At 42.9% G+C, this 17,476-nt stretch overlaps 1 protein-coding gene across 4 annotated transcripts in view; it reads left to right on the plus strand.

Annotated features, from left to right (window-relative positions):
- MYO5C (myosin VC) overlaps positions 1 to 8,612 on the plus strand; it is a 110,353-nt gene extending 101,741 nt beyond the window's left edge. For all 4 annotated transcript variants that reach the window (XM_055279167.2, XM_055279169.2, XM_055279170.2 and 1 more), the window contains 3 exons: positions 4,521 to 4,695; positions 5,531 to 5,611; positions 6,887 to 8,612. In XM_055279167.2, the coding sequence (XP_055135142.2) occupies positions 4,521 to 4,695; positions 5,531 to 5,611; positions 6,887 to 7,039 (409 nt within the window). In that variant the 3' untranslated portion in view covers positions 7,040 to 8,612. The remainder of the gene's footprint in view (positions 1 to 4,520; positions 4,696 to 5,530; positions 5,612 to 6,886) is intronic.
- Positions 8,613 to 17,476: the final 8,864 nt, after the last annotated feature.

A 17,476-nucleotide genomic window follows, 5' to 3' on the forward strand; every position in this document is an offset into this window, starting at 1 on the left:
TTTTCTTAGTTCTTTTCTTCTGGGCTGTTCAGATTGGATAATCTCTGTTAATCCTTTCAAGTTCACAGACTCTCCTCTGTCATCTCTATTCTGCTAGTAAGCCCATTCGGTGAGTTCTTTTATTTCTATTATTGTATTTTTCAATTCTAAAATTTCCATTTGGTTTTTCTTTATATCTTCTGTTTCTTTTCTGAGACTTTACATCTTTTGATTCATTACAAGAGGCATTTTTATGATGACTTCTTTAAAGTCTTGGTCAGATAATTTGAATATCTGTGTCATCTCAGTGTTGACATCTATGAGTTGTTTTGTTTAATGTGAGTTGAGATCTTTCTGGTTCTTCATATGCCAATTTTGAATTGTATATTGGATATTTTTAAATACTATATTATGAGACTCTAGGTCTTCATTTTTTAGTTTTTTTCCTGGGTTTTTTTTTTTTTTTTTTTGAGACTGAGTCTTGCTCCGTCACCCAGGCTTGAGTGCAGCGGCACAATCTAGGCTCACTGCAACCTCCGCCTGGGTTCAAGCAGTTGTTGTGCCTCAGCCTCCCGAGTAGCTGGGATTACAAGCAACCACCACCACGCCTGGCTAATTTCTGTATTTTTAGTAGAGACAGGGTTTCACCATGTTGGCCAAGCTGGTCTCGAACTCCTGATCTCAAGTGATCCACCCCCCTCAGCCTCCCAAAGTGCTGGGATTACAGATGTGAGCCACCATCCCTGGCCAAGACTCTAAATCTTTAGATCATATGGAGAATGTCGATATTTTCATCAGGTGGATAATGCACTTGGGTCCAGACTACAAGTTCTGACCATCCTCTATGCTTTGTGGTTCTCATGTCATTTCTATGTGTAAGGGTTTTGTGGTGCTCTTTGGGTCCGTTTCATATGTGTGAAAAACGGTGGCCAGCTTGGAACTTGGGTAATGGTATGTTTCATAGTTCAGTTCTCAAAGTCTGTGTATGCTGTTTAGGGTCAGATTCATGCATGGGCTCAGGGATAAACCCAGGAGTTAATAAAGAACTGTAACAAACTGCTTTTCCCAACTTTCCCGGGCTCCTCCCTTTCTGTGGCATTCCTATTACTTTCTGCCCCCCTTTTGGTGCTTCAGCTAGAAAACTGGAGCTTTCGTTGACTTGCTCTGCAGTGTACTTCCTGCAGATGTCCCCATCTGGGGCCAGACGGTGAGGGCAAGGAGAGAACCTTAAACCACAGATCCTCCGATTGGAAAGGAAGTTTCCCTTCTCTTCGAGTTTTAGGTTCCTTCTGGCCTCCTTCGCCACCACTGCTGTCGACATGGGATTGGAACTTGAGCATGAGAGAATAGAGAAAAAGGACAGGGAAAAGGTAGGGCATTGAGCATTAGGAGACCCCTTTTCAGCTCCTTGAGCTAGAACCAGAGAGCTCCCCTGGAAGGTCTTTATTGGCATTGATGCCCACCTCTGAGTTTCAAACTGTGGTGAGTAGAGGCCAGTGAACAGCAGAGGGGAAAAGTGATGATCTCACTTCTGACTTGGAAGGACTTCAAATTCTGGTCATCTTCCCCTGCTACTATTTACTTTTCCAAGTCCTCAAACAGCTGCCCAATGCATTCCATCCAGGCTTTATAGCTGTGTTCAGTGGGACAGACAAGATGGAGTGTGGTTACTCCATCTCACCAGGAACTGGAAACCCACCACACATCTTTGAGTGGGAGAATTAATGTGCTCAAAATTCGGATTTTAGAAAGGACTGTGGCAGTTTATTTGAATAGGGTGAATTAGAAGGGCTGAGATGGGAGCCCCGTTAGAAACCTGTAGTCAAAACCAAAAGTAGGGCCGGGCGCAGTGGCTCACACCTGTAATCCCAGCACTTTGGGAGGCCGAGGCAGGCGGATCACGAAGTCAGGAGATCGAGACCATCCTGGCTAACATGGTGAAACCCCGTCTCTACTAAAAATACAAAAAATTAGCCGGGCATGGTGGCGGGCTCCTGTAGTCCCAGCTACTCGGGAGGCTGAGGCAGGAGAAGGGCGTGAACCCGGGAGTCGGAGTTTGCAGTGAGCCAAGATCGCGCCACTGCACTACATCCTGGACGACAGAGCGAGACTCCGTCTCAGAACAAAAACAAAAACAAGAAACTAAAAGTAGGCCGGGCACGGTGGCTCACACCTGTTATCCCAGCACTTTGGGAGGCTGAGGTGGGCAGATCACAAGGTCAGGAGTTCGAGACCAGCCTGGCCAATATGGTGAAACCCCGTCTCTACTAAAAATACAAAAATTAGCTGGGCGTGGTGGCAGGCGCCTGTAGTACCAGCTACTCGGGAGGCTGAAGCAGGAGAATCTCTTGAACCCAGGACGCGGAAGTTGCAGTGAGCCAAGATCGCACCACTACTCTCCAGCCTGGGCGACAGAGCGAGACTCTGTCTCAAACAAACAAAAAACAACAAAAACAACAACAACAAAAACTAAACAAAAGTAATAAGAACTCAAACTAGTGGGACAAAAGTAGCAATGCAAAAATGGGGGATAGTGAGAACCAACACAAGATATGTTATCTCCCACTATCCTATGGAATAACATTAGTTCAGCATCACTGTCCAAATGTTACAGCCAGAAAGAAGACCCATGTCTTCTTAAGGAAGGCATTGCTAATCCTTAAGGTCAGAGCTGGGACTGACTTTATTTATTTTGAGAAAGTCTCACTCTGTCGCCCAGGCTGAAGTATAGTGGCACAATCTCAGCTCACTGCAACCTCCGCCTCCCGGGTTGAAGTGATTCTCCTGCCTCAGCCTCCCGAGTAGCTGGGATTACAGGCATCCGCCACCATACCCAGCTAATTTTTTGTATTTTTAGTGGAGACAGGGTTTTGCCATGTTGGCCAGGCTGGTCTCGAACTCCTGACCTCACGTGATCAGCCTGCCTCAGTCTCCCAAAGTGCTGGGATTATAGGCATGAGCCACCATGCCCGGCCCAGAGCTGGAACTGACTTTAGAGATCACTTTATTCAACACTCATTGTTTTTTTAGCAGTTTCATTGGTGTGTAATTTATATACCATACAGTTCACCTGTTTAAAGTATGTAGTTCAGGCTGGACACAGTCGCTCACACCTGTAACCCCAGTGCTTTGGGAGGCTGAGGCAGGCAGATCACTTGAGGCCAGGAGTTCAAGACCAGCCTGGCCAACATGGTAAAACCCTGTCTCTACTAAAAATACAAAAATTAGCCGGGCGTAGTGGCAGGTGCCTGTGATCCCAGCTGCTCAGGAGGCTACGGCAGGAGAATTGCTTGAACCTGAGAGGTGGAGGGTTCAGTGAGCTGAGATCAGGCCACTGCACTCCCGCCTGGGTGATAGAGGGAGACTCCATCTCAAAAATAACTAAATAAGTAAAGAAAGTGTATAGTTCAATCGTTTTTGATATATTTACATAGTTGTGCAACTGTCACCGTAAGGTAATTTTAGAACATTTTCATCCCTCCAGAACGAAACCTTATACCCATTAGCAGCCACTCTCATCCCCCACCCCAACTCCCTACCCCGCCCAGCCTAGGAAACCATTAATATGTTTTCTTTTCCTACAGATTTTGCCTATTCTGGACATTTAAAAATAAATGGAATCATAAAATGTTATCTTTTGTGGATGGCTTCTTTCACTTACGTAATGTTTGGGAGGTTCATCCATGTAGCAATATCAGCACCTCATTCCTTTTCATTGCTGAATAATATCCTATTGTATGGATAATGCCACAGTTTGTTCATTCATTCATCAGTTGATGGATATTTTGGGTTGTTTTCATTTTGGGGCTATTATGAATAATGCTGCTGTGAACATTTGTGTACAGAGTTTTGTTTGGACATGCTTTCACTTCTCTTGAGTACATATCTAGGAGTGGAATTGCTGTGTCATATGGTAAGTCTGTATTCAATTTTGAGAAACCACCAAACTGTCTTCCACAACAGCTGTACCATTTTACGTTCCCACTAGCAATGTTTGAGGGTTCTCAACACTCTCATTGTACCCAGAGAGGTCAGTTAACTTCCCAGGTTCACACAGTGGATTGGTAGGACTAAAACCCCTGCCTCTTAACTCATAAACCCATGTGGCAATTAGTGACAGAAATAAGAATAAAAACTGCAGTCGACTGAAAGAAAGCCTTCATTAATTGAAAGATTTCTGCCAATTCAGGAAAAAGAAAACAGTTTTTTATACTAATGGAAGTCTTCTCTTCAGATATCACTGTTTCTTTCCTTTAACCAGTTTTCAAAATTGTATTTCGTAAGTGATTGCAATCGCTGTTCTTTGCTCAGATTTTCCCCAAAGCCTGTAGCTGTTCCAGCCCCTCAGCCTAGACCACCATGAGTCTTAGAACCCTGGATTAGGAGAGCTGATCATCGGTCCAGCTCCCTCATTTTGCAGATGAGTAACGCTGAGCTGTGGTCTTAAGGATCTCCGCGAACTCTGGTACCCTCTCAGGACACACAGGGGGATCTGGCACCCTTCCCTAAAGTATTCTCTGTTCTTCTGCCTTTCCCTCCAGGTGCAATATCAGCTACTTAGAAGAATGGCTTAAAGATAAGAATTTGCAGAACAGCTTAGCAAAGGAAACTTTGGAGCCCCTCTCTCAGGCAGCCTGGTTGCTTCAGGTCAAGAAGACCACAGACAGTGATGCCAAGGAGATCTACGAACGCTGCACCTCACTGTCTGCTGTGCAGGTGACTGGGCTTGCTTAGTGTCTCCCCAGCTCTTCCTTGACACATCAGTGCAGTGGGCATTGCCTTTCTTGGTTTAGCCAGCTGTGGGCACCCTGATTCTCTGTGTACTCTCGGGAGCATACCTATCACCCATGGCCCACCCTTTTATCTAATAAATATTTATTAAATACTAACACTAGGTCTTAAAAACATCGAAATGGGCTGGGCAAGGTGGCTCACAGCTGTAATCCAGCACTTTGAGAGGCCAAGGTGGGAGGATTGCCTGAGCCCAGGAGTTTGAGACTAGTCTGGGCAACATAGTAAGATGCTCTACCAAAAAAAAAAAAAAAAGTTGGGTGTGATGGCACATGCCTTTGGTCCCAGCTACTTGGGAGGCTGAGGCGGGAGGATCGCATGAGTCCAGGGGTTCGAGGCTGCAGTGAGCCAAGATCATGCCACTGCACCCCAGCCTGGGCAATAAAGGGAGACCTTATCTCAAAAATAATCATCATCATCATCATCACACACACATACACACAAATGTCTATGATGCATTCATTCCTTGCCCGTTAAACTCACAAATGTGTATGTGGAGGAGTGGGCATGTGGGAGGTGGGGAGGCTGGAAGGGGCTCCTCTTACTGTTGTCTGATTATCAGCTTTGCCTTTGTTCCCTATGGCACTTTTCTCCCCATGTTTTCTTTTCTTGGAAATAGGTAACATACAGTTCCTGAACCAAATTATAGGCTAAAAGAACCACCTTTGCTTCCCAGTGGTTCCCAATAACCAGAACCATTATTTTACGAACAGAGTTATTATTCTGCATGGTCTAACACCAAGTTATGTACTGTTTGCAGATCATAAAGATCCTTAATTCATACACACCTATAGATGACTTTGAGAAGAGAGTGACTCCATCCTTTGTTCGCAAAGTACAGGTGAGATTCTTAAGGATGTGCCTTTTAATTTTACTTCCTAACTCTGGTATAAGATGTTGATACTTAATTAACATTATAGAAATCCAGGATTAAAGTACATTTACCCACATATACAAATGAAAGGCACCCAGCTCAAAGGTAAGCAGGAAATTTTCCTGTGAAATTTTCAGAATCCACCTTAGTCCAGGTGGGAAGGGAATGAAAACACCAAAATCATGTCTCCCGTGCTGTATTCTGTCAGTATATCTTATTTCTTACTGATTGTTGAATACTGTGCAAGTGGGCAGAGGCTGAATGGAAACAGAGACCATTTTTCTTTTATAATCATTTGTATAACCATTTTTTCTTATATAATCCCTAAAGTTTCTCCCCTAAGGAACTCTAGGGCAGCAGTTCTCCAAGTTTGGCTCAAGGATCCCTGGGAGTCCTTGAGACACTTTCAAGAGGGTCTGCAAACTCTTCCGTTTTCTAAATATGTACCTGTGGATTTTCTAAATAGGTATCTGTGGATTTTCTCAATAGTTATCTGTGGATTTTCTTTGTGTACTTCAACCAAAATAACATATCACAACAGATTGAATGCAGAAGCAGATATATATGATATATCATATATATGATAATATAGCATATATAACATTAAAATATGGCATATATAATATATGGTTATATATGATAATACATTAAGTCAGACATTAAAGAGATTTGCAAAAATAGAAAATAATCACTTCTCACTAAATTTTCTTTGTTTTGGAAACTTATGTTTAACATGTATTGAGCTTATTTTAATGAATTAATAAATCATTTTAATTACTAATATGGCAAATACCGATAGTTATACTCATATACACAAAAGCTTTTGGCCTCAGTCATGTTTTAGTATAAAGCGGTCCTGAGACCAAAAAGGTTGCAAACTCATGAAGAAGAAAGATGGGTTCAATAAAAATGTAATACTTGAAATCTGCTCATGTTTGACCTTAGAATTATGCCATGATTAATAGATTAGAATAGAAAACAGATTTATGGTCAGCTCATCCCATGGGAAATTAACTTCTGAAGTGAAACAGGGCAAGTTAATTGTTCATGAGAGCTGATCTGAAAGCCCTGGACGGACTTTGGAATTGTGCTGTTGTTAAAAAGCTGTCATGTATGTCATTTCATGTGATGGTGCAAGGAGCTCACCACTAGAGATAGCTGTGTTTTGCCTTGACTTTCAGGTAGCAGTAAAGCAGAACATGTTAGTTTCCTTACTCATTTTTCCTCTGATTCTAATTTCAGGCTCTCCTAAATAGCCGGGAGGATTCATCACAGCTGATGTTGGATACCAAATATCTCTTTCAAGTCACATTTCCTTTTACGCCCTCTCCACATGCTCTGGAAATGATTCAGATCCCCAGCAGTTTCAAGCTAGGCTTTCTGAACAGGTTATAGCAGGAGAAAAAGTCAATGCACTTTTTCTTCAAAAGCTAAGTGAAGGTTCAATATGAGGGATGTGTTTTATTAATTGGCAATGGAAATTGGAATGTGATTTAAGGAAGAAAATAGACTTTTCTCAAATGGACCACATCATCTCTCACTCACAGTGACAGTGCTGCTGCTGTAATTTTGTAAGAATTCACACACACCAGCTGTATTTGGAAAAACCATGTCTCACTCTCGAATCTCAGCTGGTTTTCACCGAGATTCCTGGAGGGCTCATATTTTCTTCCACGTGCCTCTTGATCTGTTCTGTCCTGTGGCAGGGCTCTACCAGGAGGGACTGAGATCTGGGGACACGGTGGCTTCCAAGTTTTCTAAGGTTCATGTGACTCTGGTACATTACAAAGCTGCAAGTGGATTCCAGGGCTGAGTCTTCCAGGAAAAAATCCCATTTGGCCACCATGGCCTGCCAAAAGCTCTCTTGCCCCATGCCTGCTGGGGATGGAAGGTTTTCATGAACTCTTTTTACTGAAAATGCCCTGCATTTTAAAAATATTTTAGACCCTTCTAAAATTTTTTTCTTTTTGGAGACTCCAGAGTCTCGCTCTGTTGCCAGGCTGGAGTGCAGTGGCGTGATCTCAGCTCACCGCAACCTCTGCCTTCAGGGTTCAAGCGATTCTCCTGCCTCAGCTTCCTGAGTAGCTGGGACTACAGGCATGCGCCACCACGCCCAGCTAATTTTTCTATTTTTAGTAGAGACGGGTTTCACCATGTTGGCCAGGATGGTCTCGATCTCTTGACCTTGTGATCCCCCCGCCTCAGCCTCCCAAAGTGCTGGGATTACAGGTGTGAGCCACCGCGCCTGGCTGACCCTTTTAATTTTTAAGAGAATGTTCAATCTGAGATGAATCATATGAAGTATTTTTATGTGTATATCTATTTAAAACTAATATATTATTAAAGCTTAATTGCCATGCCATTTATCGTCTCTGAAAGAACTTTTCTTCAAATCTTACCTGCCAACATATTCACCATAATTTTATTTTTTAATACCTTTCATACAATAACTTTAAAAAAAACTCAGTTTAAAAAGGCAACCTAAATTATTTTCTCTCTCTAATCAGCATGTCAATGTATTTATTTTTAAATTATCTGAAAAAGTAACTAAAAAATTATGTCGGACCCTCCTTTTGAAAAATCTATGTTTCCCAAGTTTTATGGGAACTGGCTATTCTTTGTCCCAGCACACCTTCTCATTCCTTCCTTTCAGAGCCTAAAACCTCATTTGATAAGCACTCCTAGTCTCTGGCCTGTGGATCCAGTGCTGTTCTATTACCAACCCAAGAGTCCTAACTGCACCTGTTTCTGACAGTCACAGGTGACAGCTGTGATTCTATAATACAGACTGTTGTCTTAGAGGTAGGAATAATACATGATTATGAAGCAATATCACCCTGCTAATATGTAATAATGTCTTTTCATATTATAAGTGATTTAGTTTAGCTCATTTCAATACATTGTACATGAAAAAATGAAAAGTAGAACTTTGTAATACTTTAATCAATAAAATTAATTACCAAATGAATTGGGTCAGATTCTTTCATTGCAAGGAGGTGACATGTCTCCTAAGTGCACAAGTTTTATGCCTTTCTTTAGGGTCATACTGAAAGATGCTAGAATCTTTATAGATTCATAATATCTCATTTAAAGTATACTAAAATGTTTATAGAGGAAGTAAATATGTCATAAATGCTGGCTAAGGCTGTGCCTCCAGGGCGCTTCCACACTGTGTCAGAATGAGGGGCTACTTGGCAGAGAATTGGCAGGGTTTCTGATCCTGAGCTGCAGCCTCCGTGGCCTTTCTCGACCTTCCCCACACCATGAGGAGCCATCACTTGATTTTCGGCTTCCATAACTCAGGATTTATGCCTGTTTTACAGCACTTACCCTGGGCTGGAAGCCAGAAATGCTGCCCATTTCCTCTGTAGGCCTGTGAGCCCCAGAGGGCAGGGGCCACATCCTTCTCCATCCTACTGCTGATGAGGTGGGAGAGAACTGAAGGAGCAAAGTCCCATTGGAGGACTGTGTGTGTGTGGTGGGGAGTCAACCATGGGGAAAGGTAGGTCATGTTTGGGGACAGGGAGACCTGTGGAGGCTGAGGAGTTTATGTGTGGAAAAATGGGGAAAGGGAGGCACTCACCCCACAGTCTTGATCAGTTCTACAAAGCTGACAGCGGCAAGGAGACCAAAATAGAGAAATGTTAAGAACATGCAGCCCAGGTGAATGTGAGGGCTGCTCAGTGAGTGGGCGCAGACACAGAGATCAAACCTGCCGAGGTCTCTCTCCACAGAGGGGCTGGGCAGAAGTTTCCACGGATGAGTGAGGGATGCAGATGGCAGCGCGTGCCCAGCAGGGAGCATGGAAGTGCAGTGGAGGAAGGAAGCAAGCTGAGAAGCACTCCGAGAAGATAAGGAGATTAGCCGGTGGGAGAGGTGCTTCATACCTCAAGCTGCGCGCTAGTCCTCACCTCTCACCGTCTGCTCTGTGGCTCCCAGTGCTGACTCTGGAAGGTATGTGCATGCTGACATTCGGTTAAAATACTCCAGCTTTTGAAATGCTCAGAAAAGCATCCAGATGAGGACAGGCCAGTGTTAGCAGGGCTTTCTGTGCGGTGGGAGCGCGGGTGAGGGGTTTTGTTGTTGTTCATCTGTAGAATCTAGTTTTTCTACAATACACATGAATTTATTTTGAAATAGTAAAGTGTTTTGTACATTAATATTGGCATCAGGAAAGAGATGAAGCATACTTAAAATCACTAAGTCAGTTTTAAAATTTGATCCAGGTGACACATGACAACATAAACCTCTGAGTACAGCTTATGGGGTTAGAAAGAGGTTTTTGGCACAACATTTTGTAGTTGTGAGTCTGAGATACATCCACATTGTTGTGTGTATCAGTTTTTGTTCTATGCTCATTTCACAGTTTATGACTGGTGAACATTTGGGTCTTTCAAGTTTAGGCCTTCTATGAATAGCTGCTATGACATTTATTTTATTTTATTTTATTTTATTTTATTTTATTTTATTTTATTTTATTTTATTTTATTTTAAAGAAATAAGCATTATTTTCTGTGGTGTATGTATGCAGGAGTAGAATTGCTTGGTCATAGAATATATCCGTTTCACTTTAGTAGCTCCTACCAACCAGTTTTCTACAGTGGTTATACCGACTTATACTCCCACCAGCAGAGAAAGGCAGTTCCAGTCTCCACATCCTTGCCCACACTTTGTGTTGTCAGGCTTTTTAGGTTTTCTGATGGGTAAGTAGTTGTATCACATCGTAGTTTTACTTTGTATTTCTTTGATGACTAATGATAATGATATGTTTATTGACCATATAAGTATCCTCATTTGTGAAGTGACTGCACAAGCCTTTTGTCCATTTTAAAAATAATCTTTGGGCTGGGCGTGGTGGCTCACGCCTGTAATCCCAGCACTTTGGGAGGCTGAGGTGGGTAGATCACGAGGTCAGGAGATCGAGACCATCCTGGTTAACACAGTGAAACCCCGTCTCTACTAAAAATACAAAAAGCCGGGTGAGGTGGCGGGTGCCTGTAGTCCCAGCTATTTGGGAGGCTGAGGCAGGAGAATGGCGTGAACCTGGGAGGTGGAGCTTGCAGTGAGCCAAGATTGCACCACTGCACTCCAACCTGGGCGACAGAGCAAGACTCTAAAAAAAAAAAACTTTATTGAGATATGATGTCCACGTTTTGTTTCGTGTTTTAAAATCCATCATTTTAAAACATATATTTCAGTGTTTTTTTAGTTTATTTACAAGGATTTGCAACCATTGCCACTAACTCCAGAGTATTTCATCACCGCAAAAAAGAAATTCCATACCCCTTAAGCAGCCACTCTCAGCTCCCTCCTTCCGCCTTATTCTCTCTTCCCTCCACCTCGCAACTACTCATCTGCTTCCTGTCTCTATGGATTTGCTGATCCTGTACCCTTCACATAAATAAATCATACAATATGTGGCCTTTTGTGTCTAGCTTCTGTCATAGGATAGCGTTTTTAAGGTTTGACCATGTTGTAGCATGTGTCAGAACGTCATTCTTTTTTATTGCTGAATAGCAGTCTACTGGAGGGATAGACATTTTGTTTTTCATTTGTCAGTTGGTGGACACTTGGGTTGCTTTCACTTTTGGCTAATAATGCTGCCATGAAAATTACTATGTACATTTTTATGTGAACATATATTTTCTTTATTCTTTTTTTTTGTTCTGAGACGGAGTCTCACTGCATTGCCCAGGCTGGACTTCAGTGGCGCAATCTCGGCTCACTGCTACCTCCATCCCCCAAGTTCAAGCGATTCTCATGTCTCAGCCTCCCAAGTAGCTGGGATTACAGGCGCCTGCCACCACGCCTGGCTAATTTTTGTATAGTAGATGTGGGGTTTCACCGTGTTGCCCAGGCTGACCTCAGGTGATCTGCCCGCCTGGGCCTTCCAAAGTACTGGGATTACAGGCGTTAGCCACCACGCCCGGCCGGTGAACATACATTTTCAGGTATCCTGGGTATATAGCTAGAAGTAGGATTGCGGGGTCATATAGTAACAGCTGTATATTTAACGTTTTGAATAACTGCCAAACCATTTTCCACAGCTGCACCATTGGAAAATGGCTACCCCACTTTACCTTCCCACCAGCAATGTATGAAGGTCCTTTTGTCCATTTTTAATTGAGTTAATGAAGCAGTATTTTAAAAGTAAAAACTGGATATACCCTATGTATCCAAACACAGGAAGTTGGTTTAATAAATTATGACACTCCACAGTATAGAATAATGCTGAACCTATTACCAAACAAGGTAGATCTATAAGTGTTAACAGAATAAGTTAGATGAAGAAAGCAAGTAGCCCTATTTGCATGACTACCAAAGCTGTATCTATGTGTTTGTGCCAGAAAAGTCTGGAAGAATAAACAACAAACTAAGGGCAGTGAAAATGCAGGGCATGTGATCGGGGATTCAAGTTTTACTTTCTCATCTTTGGTATTGGTTCTTTTTAAAACAAACACGTGTTTCTGTGGTAATTTTTTAAGTCATATATTTAGGTAAAACATATCAAAGAAAGTTTGTGCTTGGCATAAGGTTATTAGGGGAAGGTTTGAGTTCTATGAACTACTGCAGAGCAACTTCATGTCAAAATTTGTTAAATGGGGCATTTTTGTCTTTCTTGTCAAAATGCTCGTCGAAACATTGGCTCTAGCTGTGAAAAATTCTCTCATCATAAAAAGGATATTGACAATAAGTACAACAGAAAGTACTAAAATTAAATTTAGCTGATATAAATACTAAGTGAAAAACATCAAGATATAGAAATGTAATCAGTATACATGAACAGTATGACCTCAGTGGTCTCAAATCTATTCTTGCTACACCAAAATGTAAAAAGAAGTTTCTCTGAGTGGTGGGATTATAGGTGATTATCTTCTTCCTTATGTCTTTTTTCCCCCAAACTTTCTACAATGCATATGTATAACATTTACAGTTTAAAAATGCTTTAAATTTAGTTTGTAGCTTGCCCATGTTTAACCAGTGAGGTCTAAAATGCTAGCTATGTGATATGACTTAAGGCCCATATGACTCAAAAATTGGAGTCTCCGTTAAAAAATGGTGTTTTCCAGGAATATGCAATGACATGAAGATGAAAATGTTATTATATAAAGTAGTATATGGCATATAATTCCAATTTTTAAAAAAGTACACACATATATACTTAATAAAGGTACTAGAGGAAAACATAAAATGCCAACAGGTCAGTTATTTGTTGGTGTAGGCATGTGGGCGATTACTTTCTCCTTTTTGTGTCCTTCTGTTTCCAGTTACTTATTTATTTTATTTTATTTATTTATTTATTTTTTTGAGATGGAGTCTCACTCTGTCGCCCAGGCTGGAGTGCAGTGGCGTGATCTCAGCTTACTGCAACATCTGATTCCCAGCTTCAAGTGATTCTCCTGCCTCAGCCTCCCGAGTAGCTGGGATTACAGGCGCGCACCACAACGCCAGGCTAATTTTTGTATTTTTAGTAGAGATGGGGTTTCCTTATGTTGGCCAGGCTGGTCTCAAATTCCTGGCCTCAAGTGATCCACCCGCCTCGGCCTCCCAAAGTGCTGGGATTACAGGTGTGACCCACCGCACCTGGCCCTCTGTTTCCAGTTATTTATAATGAACATTATCAGCATCTTTTATAATTTGAAAAAAATTCAAAATTTAGTTTGAGAAGAAAAACATTGCCTCTATCTAGATACGGAATATCGTCTATCTTTTCAATTTGTCCTTCTCTCCCGTGCCTCCCAGCCATCCTTCTATTCCTCCTCCACTTGGTGCCGTGGGTTCCTCTCGCCTTCCATTTCTGTAGCTGCTCCTCTGTCCGGAGCTCATTTCCTCTTCTCCAGAACGTAGCAATCTCTTAACCTAGTTTGTTTTCCTGCCATCCCTTCTCTCTCTCTGACCTACTTGTGGAAGCACAAATGCTGGAATAATCCACGTGGATGACGCTGCTCCCTTGCTTAACAGCCTGTGGCTCACTGTCCTAATGCTATTACTGGGAGTGCTCAGCCCGACCTTGTTACTGGCTGCCTTTACAGGGCTGGGGAGTGGGATGCAACAGTTACCAAGCCCCACCATGGGCCAGGCTCTGGAGGGCGGGCCCTTTTTTGTTAACTCACCTTTTGTGGAAAAACCATGCTAGCTTGGAAATAGGGTTCCAAAGTGTCTATTCACGCTACTTACAGACTCAGCTCTGCCGCTGACCTTGAACTTGTTTAATCCCCCTGCTTTCCCTCAGCTGTAACACAGATGTCCTGCCTCCCTCCCAGGGAGAGGCGAGGGCTGGGCACTCTGTAGCAGTTGGTAGCTGGTTTCCTTACGAGCTGTTGTCCCTAAGGGATGCCCTGTACGCCTTTGTTGCCCAGAGGTCTCTGGAACTGTGCTGACTGCCCCTTTGCTGTAGGAGCTCAGCCCAACTCACGAGCTCCCCATTATCTCTCCAGCCCCAGGGTGGGCTCCACATGGCAGACGTTCCTCATCAGAAATGTCCCCAGCTGTCACCTCCCTCATAAATGCATCCCTCTCAGATTTGACTCTGTTGAAATGTTCAGACCAGTGCCCCCAATTATCTTTATGTTCAGGGAGTAATTTCTTTAAATCTTGACGGGGCTCACTCTGGAACATCTACCAAATCGACAGGGCCACACTGGCTGCTCCCTTCCCCCTCCCTTCCCCCTTAACTGCTTTGTCCTCATCTCCAGCAATGGCAACATAACCCCTCGGTCTCCCAAAGAAATCTAGGCCACAGCACCCACATCTCCCTCTCCTCAACCCCACATGCCAAATCCAGCTCCTTCTCTCTTTCCTAAGCATGGTCCAAGTCCATCCCACTACATTGCTTTGTGGGCCTAAAAGGAAGAGGCTGTAGCACAAACCAAGATTTAAGGAGTTTACTTGAGCCAAAGTGAGGACAGATTCCTGGAAGGCCCAGACCCAAGTAACCTTGGACATTATGTGTTTGGCCTTTGTTACAAGCAGTTTTTTTAAAAAGGCAAAAAAGAGGGACCGGGAGTGGGCTGATACAAACCTGTTAGGAATTCTCATTAGTTTACAGAAATAACATTGATTAGTGATTGGCTATACATTGTTACACTACAGGGTGTGGGTTATAGTGTCCAGTGTGGCATTATTAGGTTATTTTTTAGCTACTTGTGTCAATAGCAAGCAGTTTCAAGAGATGAGGCCAGGTGTGGTGGCTCATGTCTGTAATCCCAGCACTTTGGGAGGCCGAGGTGGGTGGATCACTTGAGGTCAGGAGTTTGAGACCAGCCTGGCCAACATGGTGAAACCCTGTCTCTACTAAAAATAGAAAAATTAGCCTGGCATGGTGGCTTATGCCTGTAATCCCAACTACTTGGGAGGCTGAGGCAGGAAAATCGCTTGAACCCAGGAGAACGAGGTTGCAGTGAGCCAAGATTGTGCCACTGCACTGCACTCCAGCCTGGGAGACAGAGAGATACTCTGTCTCAAAATAATAATAATAATAATAATAATAATAATAATAATAATAATAAAAGATGAATACACAGCTCAAAGTGGGGACTAGAACGTTATTGCTGTCTCATTTTCATGATTCTCTGGGCCTGATAATTTAAAAGGGCTTGCATTCCTCAGATAAAAGTTACTTTCTCACCTTTAGCCCATGACTTCCTCGTGTCTTGTCTGAACCGTTGCCATAGGCTCCTCTTATGCTTTCTTCGGCATCCCCAGCCTCACCCTGCCCCTACCCATGTCCCTCCTTCCCAAGGCAGCCACTGTTCCCGCTATTGCTGCCACTGAGGGCAGCATGACCTCGCTGGCACACTCCCTGTATTACCGACCTTGAGCTAAGTGCTTTATGCACTGACTCTTACCATTCTCTTGACAACCCCAGAAGGGTAGATTTTAAGATCTCCACTTGATAGATTAGCAAAACCAAGCTTCAGAGAGGTCAGGTAACTAGCCTCAGTCGTGGGCCAGGACCAGGCAGCCAGAGCCTGTCCCTGTAACCACTAGATGCTTGTGCTGCCTCCCTGCAGCGGCGTGGGCCTATCTGTTGACTTCCTTGTGAACAGGCAGGGACCCTGGGTCTTTGGCCGTCAAATGTTTAATAAGTGAGTGCTTGCCTTGCACGGAACCCGCACCACACTTAGCCCCCTGGCTTTGGTTGGGGTCAGGCTCCATCATTTGCTGACCCTTATCATTAAAAGTTCACCCTGAGGGGAGGAATGTTTTTAAAAGTTTTAAATTATAGCATCCATTACAACAACGTTTTCCATTGTGAAACCCCACAGAATTGATATTGTGCTGCAAGGATCAATCCTGAATGTGTCTGCCACCTGCCAAAAAACCGGTTAGACGTGTTAAGTTCAGAAAACCTATTGTCTGATGCTTTCTCACTGATTAAATGAGTTATATTGACCCACCATGTTGTAATAATTGAAAGGTTATAAATTAACTGCATATACTCTATTCCACATGTAGACGTCTGAATAGCTACCATGGTACAAGCAAGAAGAGATTTTAGAAAGATAAAATCATTGGCTTTTCTCACACCCCCTCCCTTCTTTTCACTTTTTTTCAGCTTCATCTTGGGTAAAAGATGTGTGACCAGACCTTTCTCGTTAATGTATTTGGCTCATGTGACAAATGTTTCAAACAACGAGCTCTGAGACCAGTTTTCAAGAAGTCTCAACAACTCAGCTACTGTTCAACATGTGCAGAAATTGTAAGTGCCACTTAAAAAAAAATTCAGTTATCTGTCTTAAAACAGTCAAGCAAGGGTCCTGTGACAGATGAGATGCCATAGAATCAGTTTATATAACACACACTTTTCAGTATGCCTGGGCTTGGTGAGGCAGTATAGTACAGAGGTTCAGGGTGTGGACTCTGGTGTCTGACTGCCTGGGTCCAAATCCTATTTATGTTCCTAGTTATTGGTGTGCAAAGAGGTTCTCACCTCTCTCCTGAAGCCTGTTTTCCCGTTTGCAAGTAGGAATACTAATAGCACCTACATCATAAGAGTTTTATGAGGGTCAAATGATTTCATTTGATAACTTATTTTAAATAGTACTCAGCAAGGAAAGTACTCAATGAATGTTTTAGCTTCTATTATTTCTTAGGGCTAATACTTTTTTCTTCTGACTTCTACGAGTCTGCATGGCAGGCAATCAAGCTAAAAGAGAATCTGGCAAATAAACAGTCTGGGAGCATCTTTCCAAGGACCGGTCCCAGTGGTGTGTAGGTCCAGCTCTAATGAAGACGGAATCTTACAGGGCCTCAGGAGTGAGCAAAATTCAGCTCAGAAGTACTCCTTGGGCCTAAGCCTTCCACAAAGACTAGGAACGGAATACAAATCCTGGAATTTTTCAAAGTACACAAAATCAAGTCCTCACCAGAGGTGGCTGTGCACAGGCTTCAGATCTTGCAGCAAAAATGCCCACAGCATCACTGAAGCCCTAAGAATTAGTCCTATCTCTGAGAATTTGCAAAGCTGCGCTCAGTAGTGCAGCTGAGCAGAGCCCCCACTTGGTGAAAAGTGGTAAAGCACTCCTCCTGAAAAGCCCAGTAGGAAATCCCCACATATTTAAAACAACAACAAAATCTATAATACAATCAAAGAGAGGAAAGATGACTTTTACATTTTATCCAACTGAAAAAGAAAAGGCACTTTTTATCCTCCTGATTCCATTGTGTAACTCCTGACCGTGATTACATTAAAAATTATTCCCTTAAAGCAAATAGCAAGTAAACAGCCCAGGGTGGCATAAAAAGGCTTTGATACAGCATAGCAATTTGGATGTGTCTTCAACCTAGGTGTAATGGGCTTCTACCTGTAGTATATTTCTACAGTCTACG

This window comes from Symphalangus syndactylus, chromosome 5 (assembly GCF_028878055.3).
Source record: "Symphalangus syndactylus isolate Jambi chromosome 5, NHGRI_mSymSyn1-v2.1_pri, whole genome shotgun sequence".
Lineage (NCBI taxonomy): Eukaryota > Metazoa > Chordata > Mammalia > Primates > Hylobatidae > Symphalangus > Symphalangus syndactylus.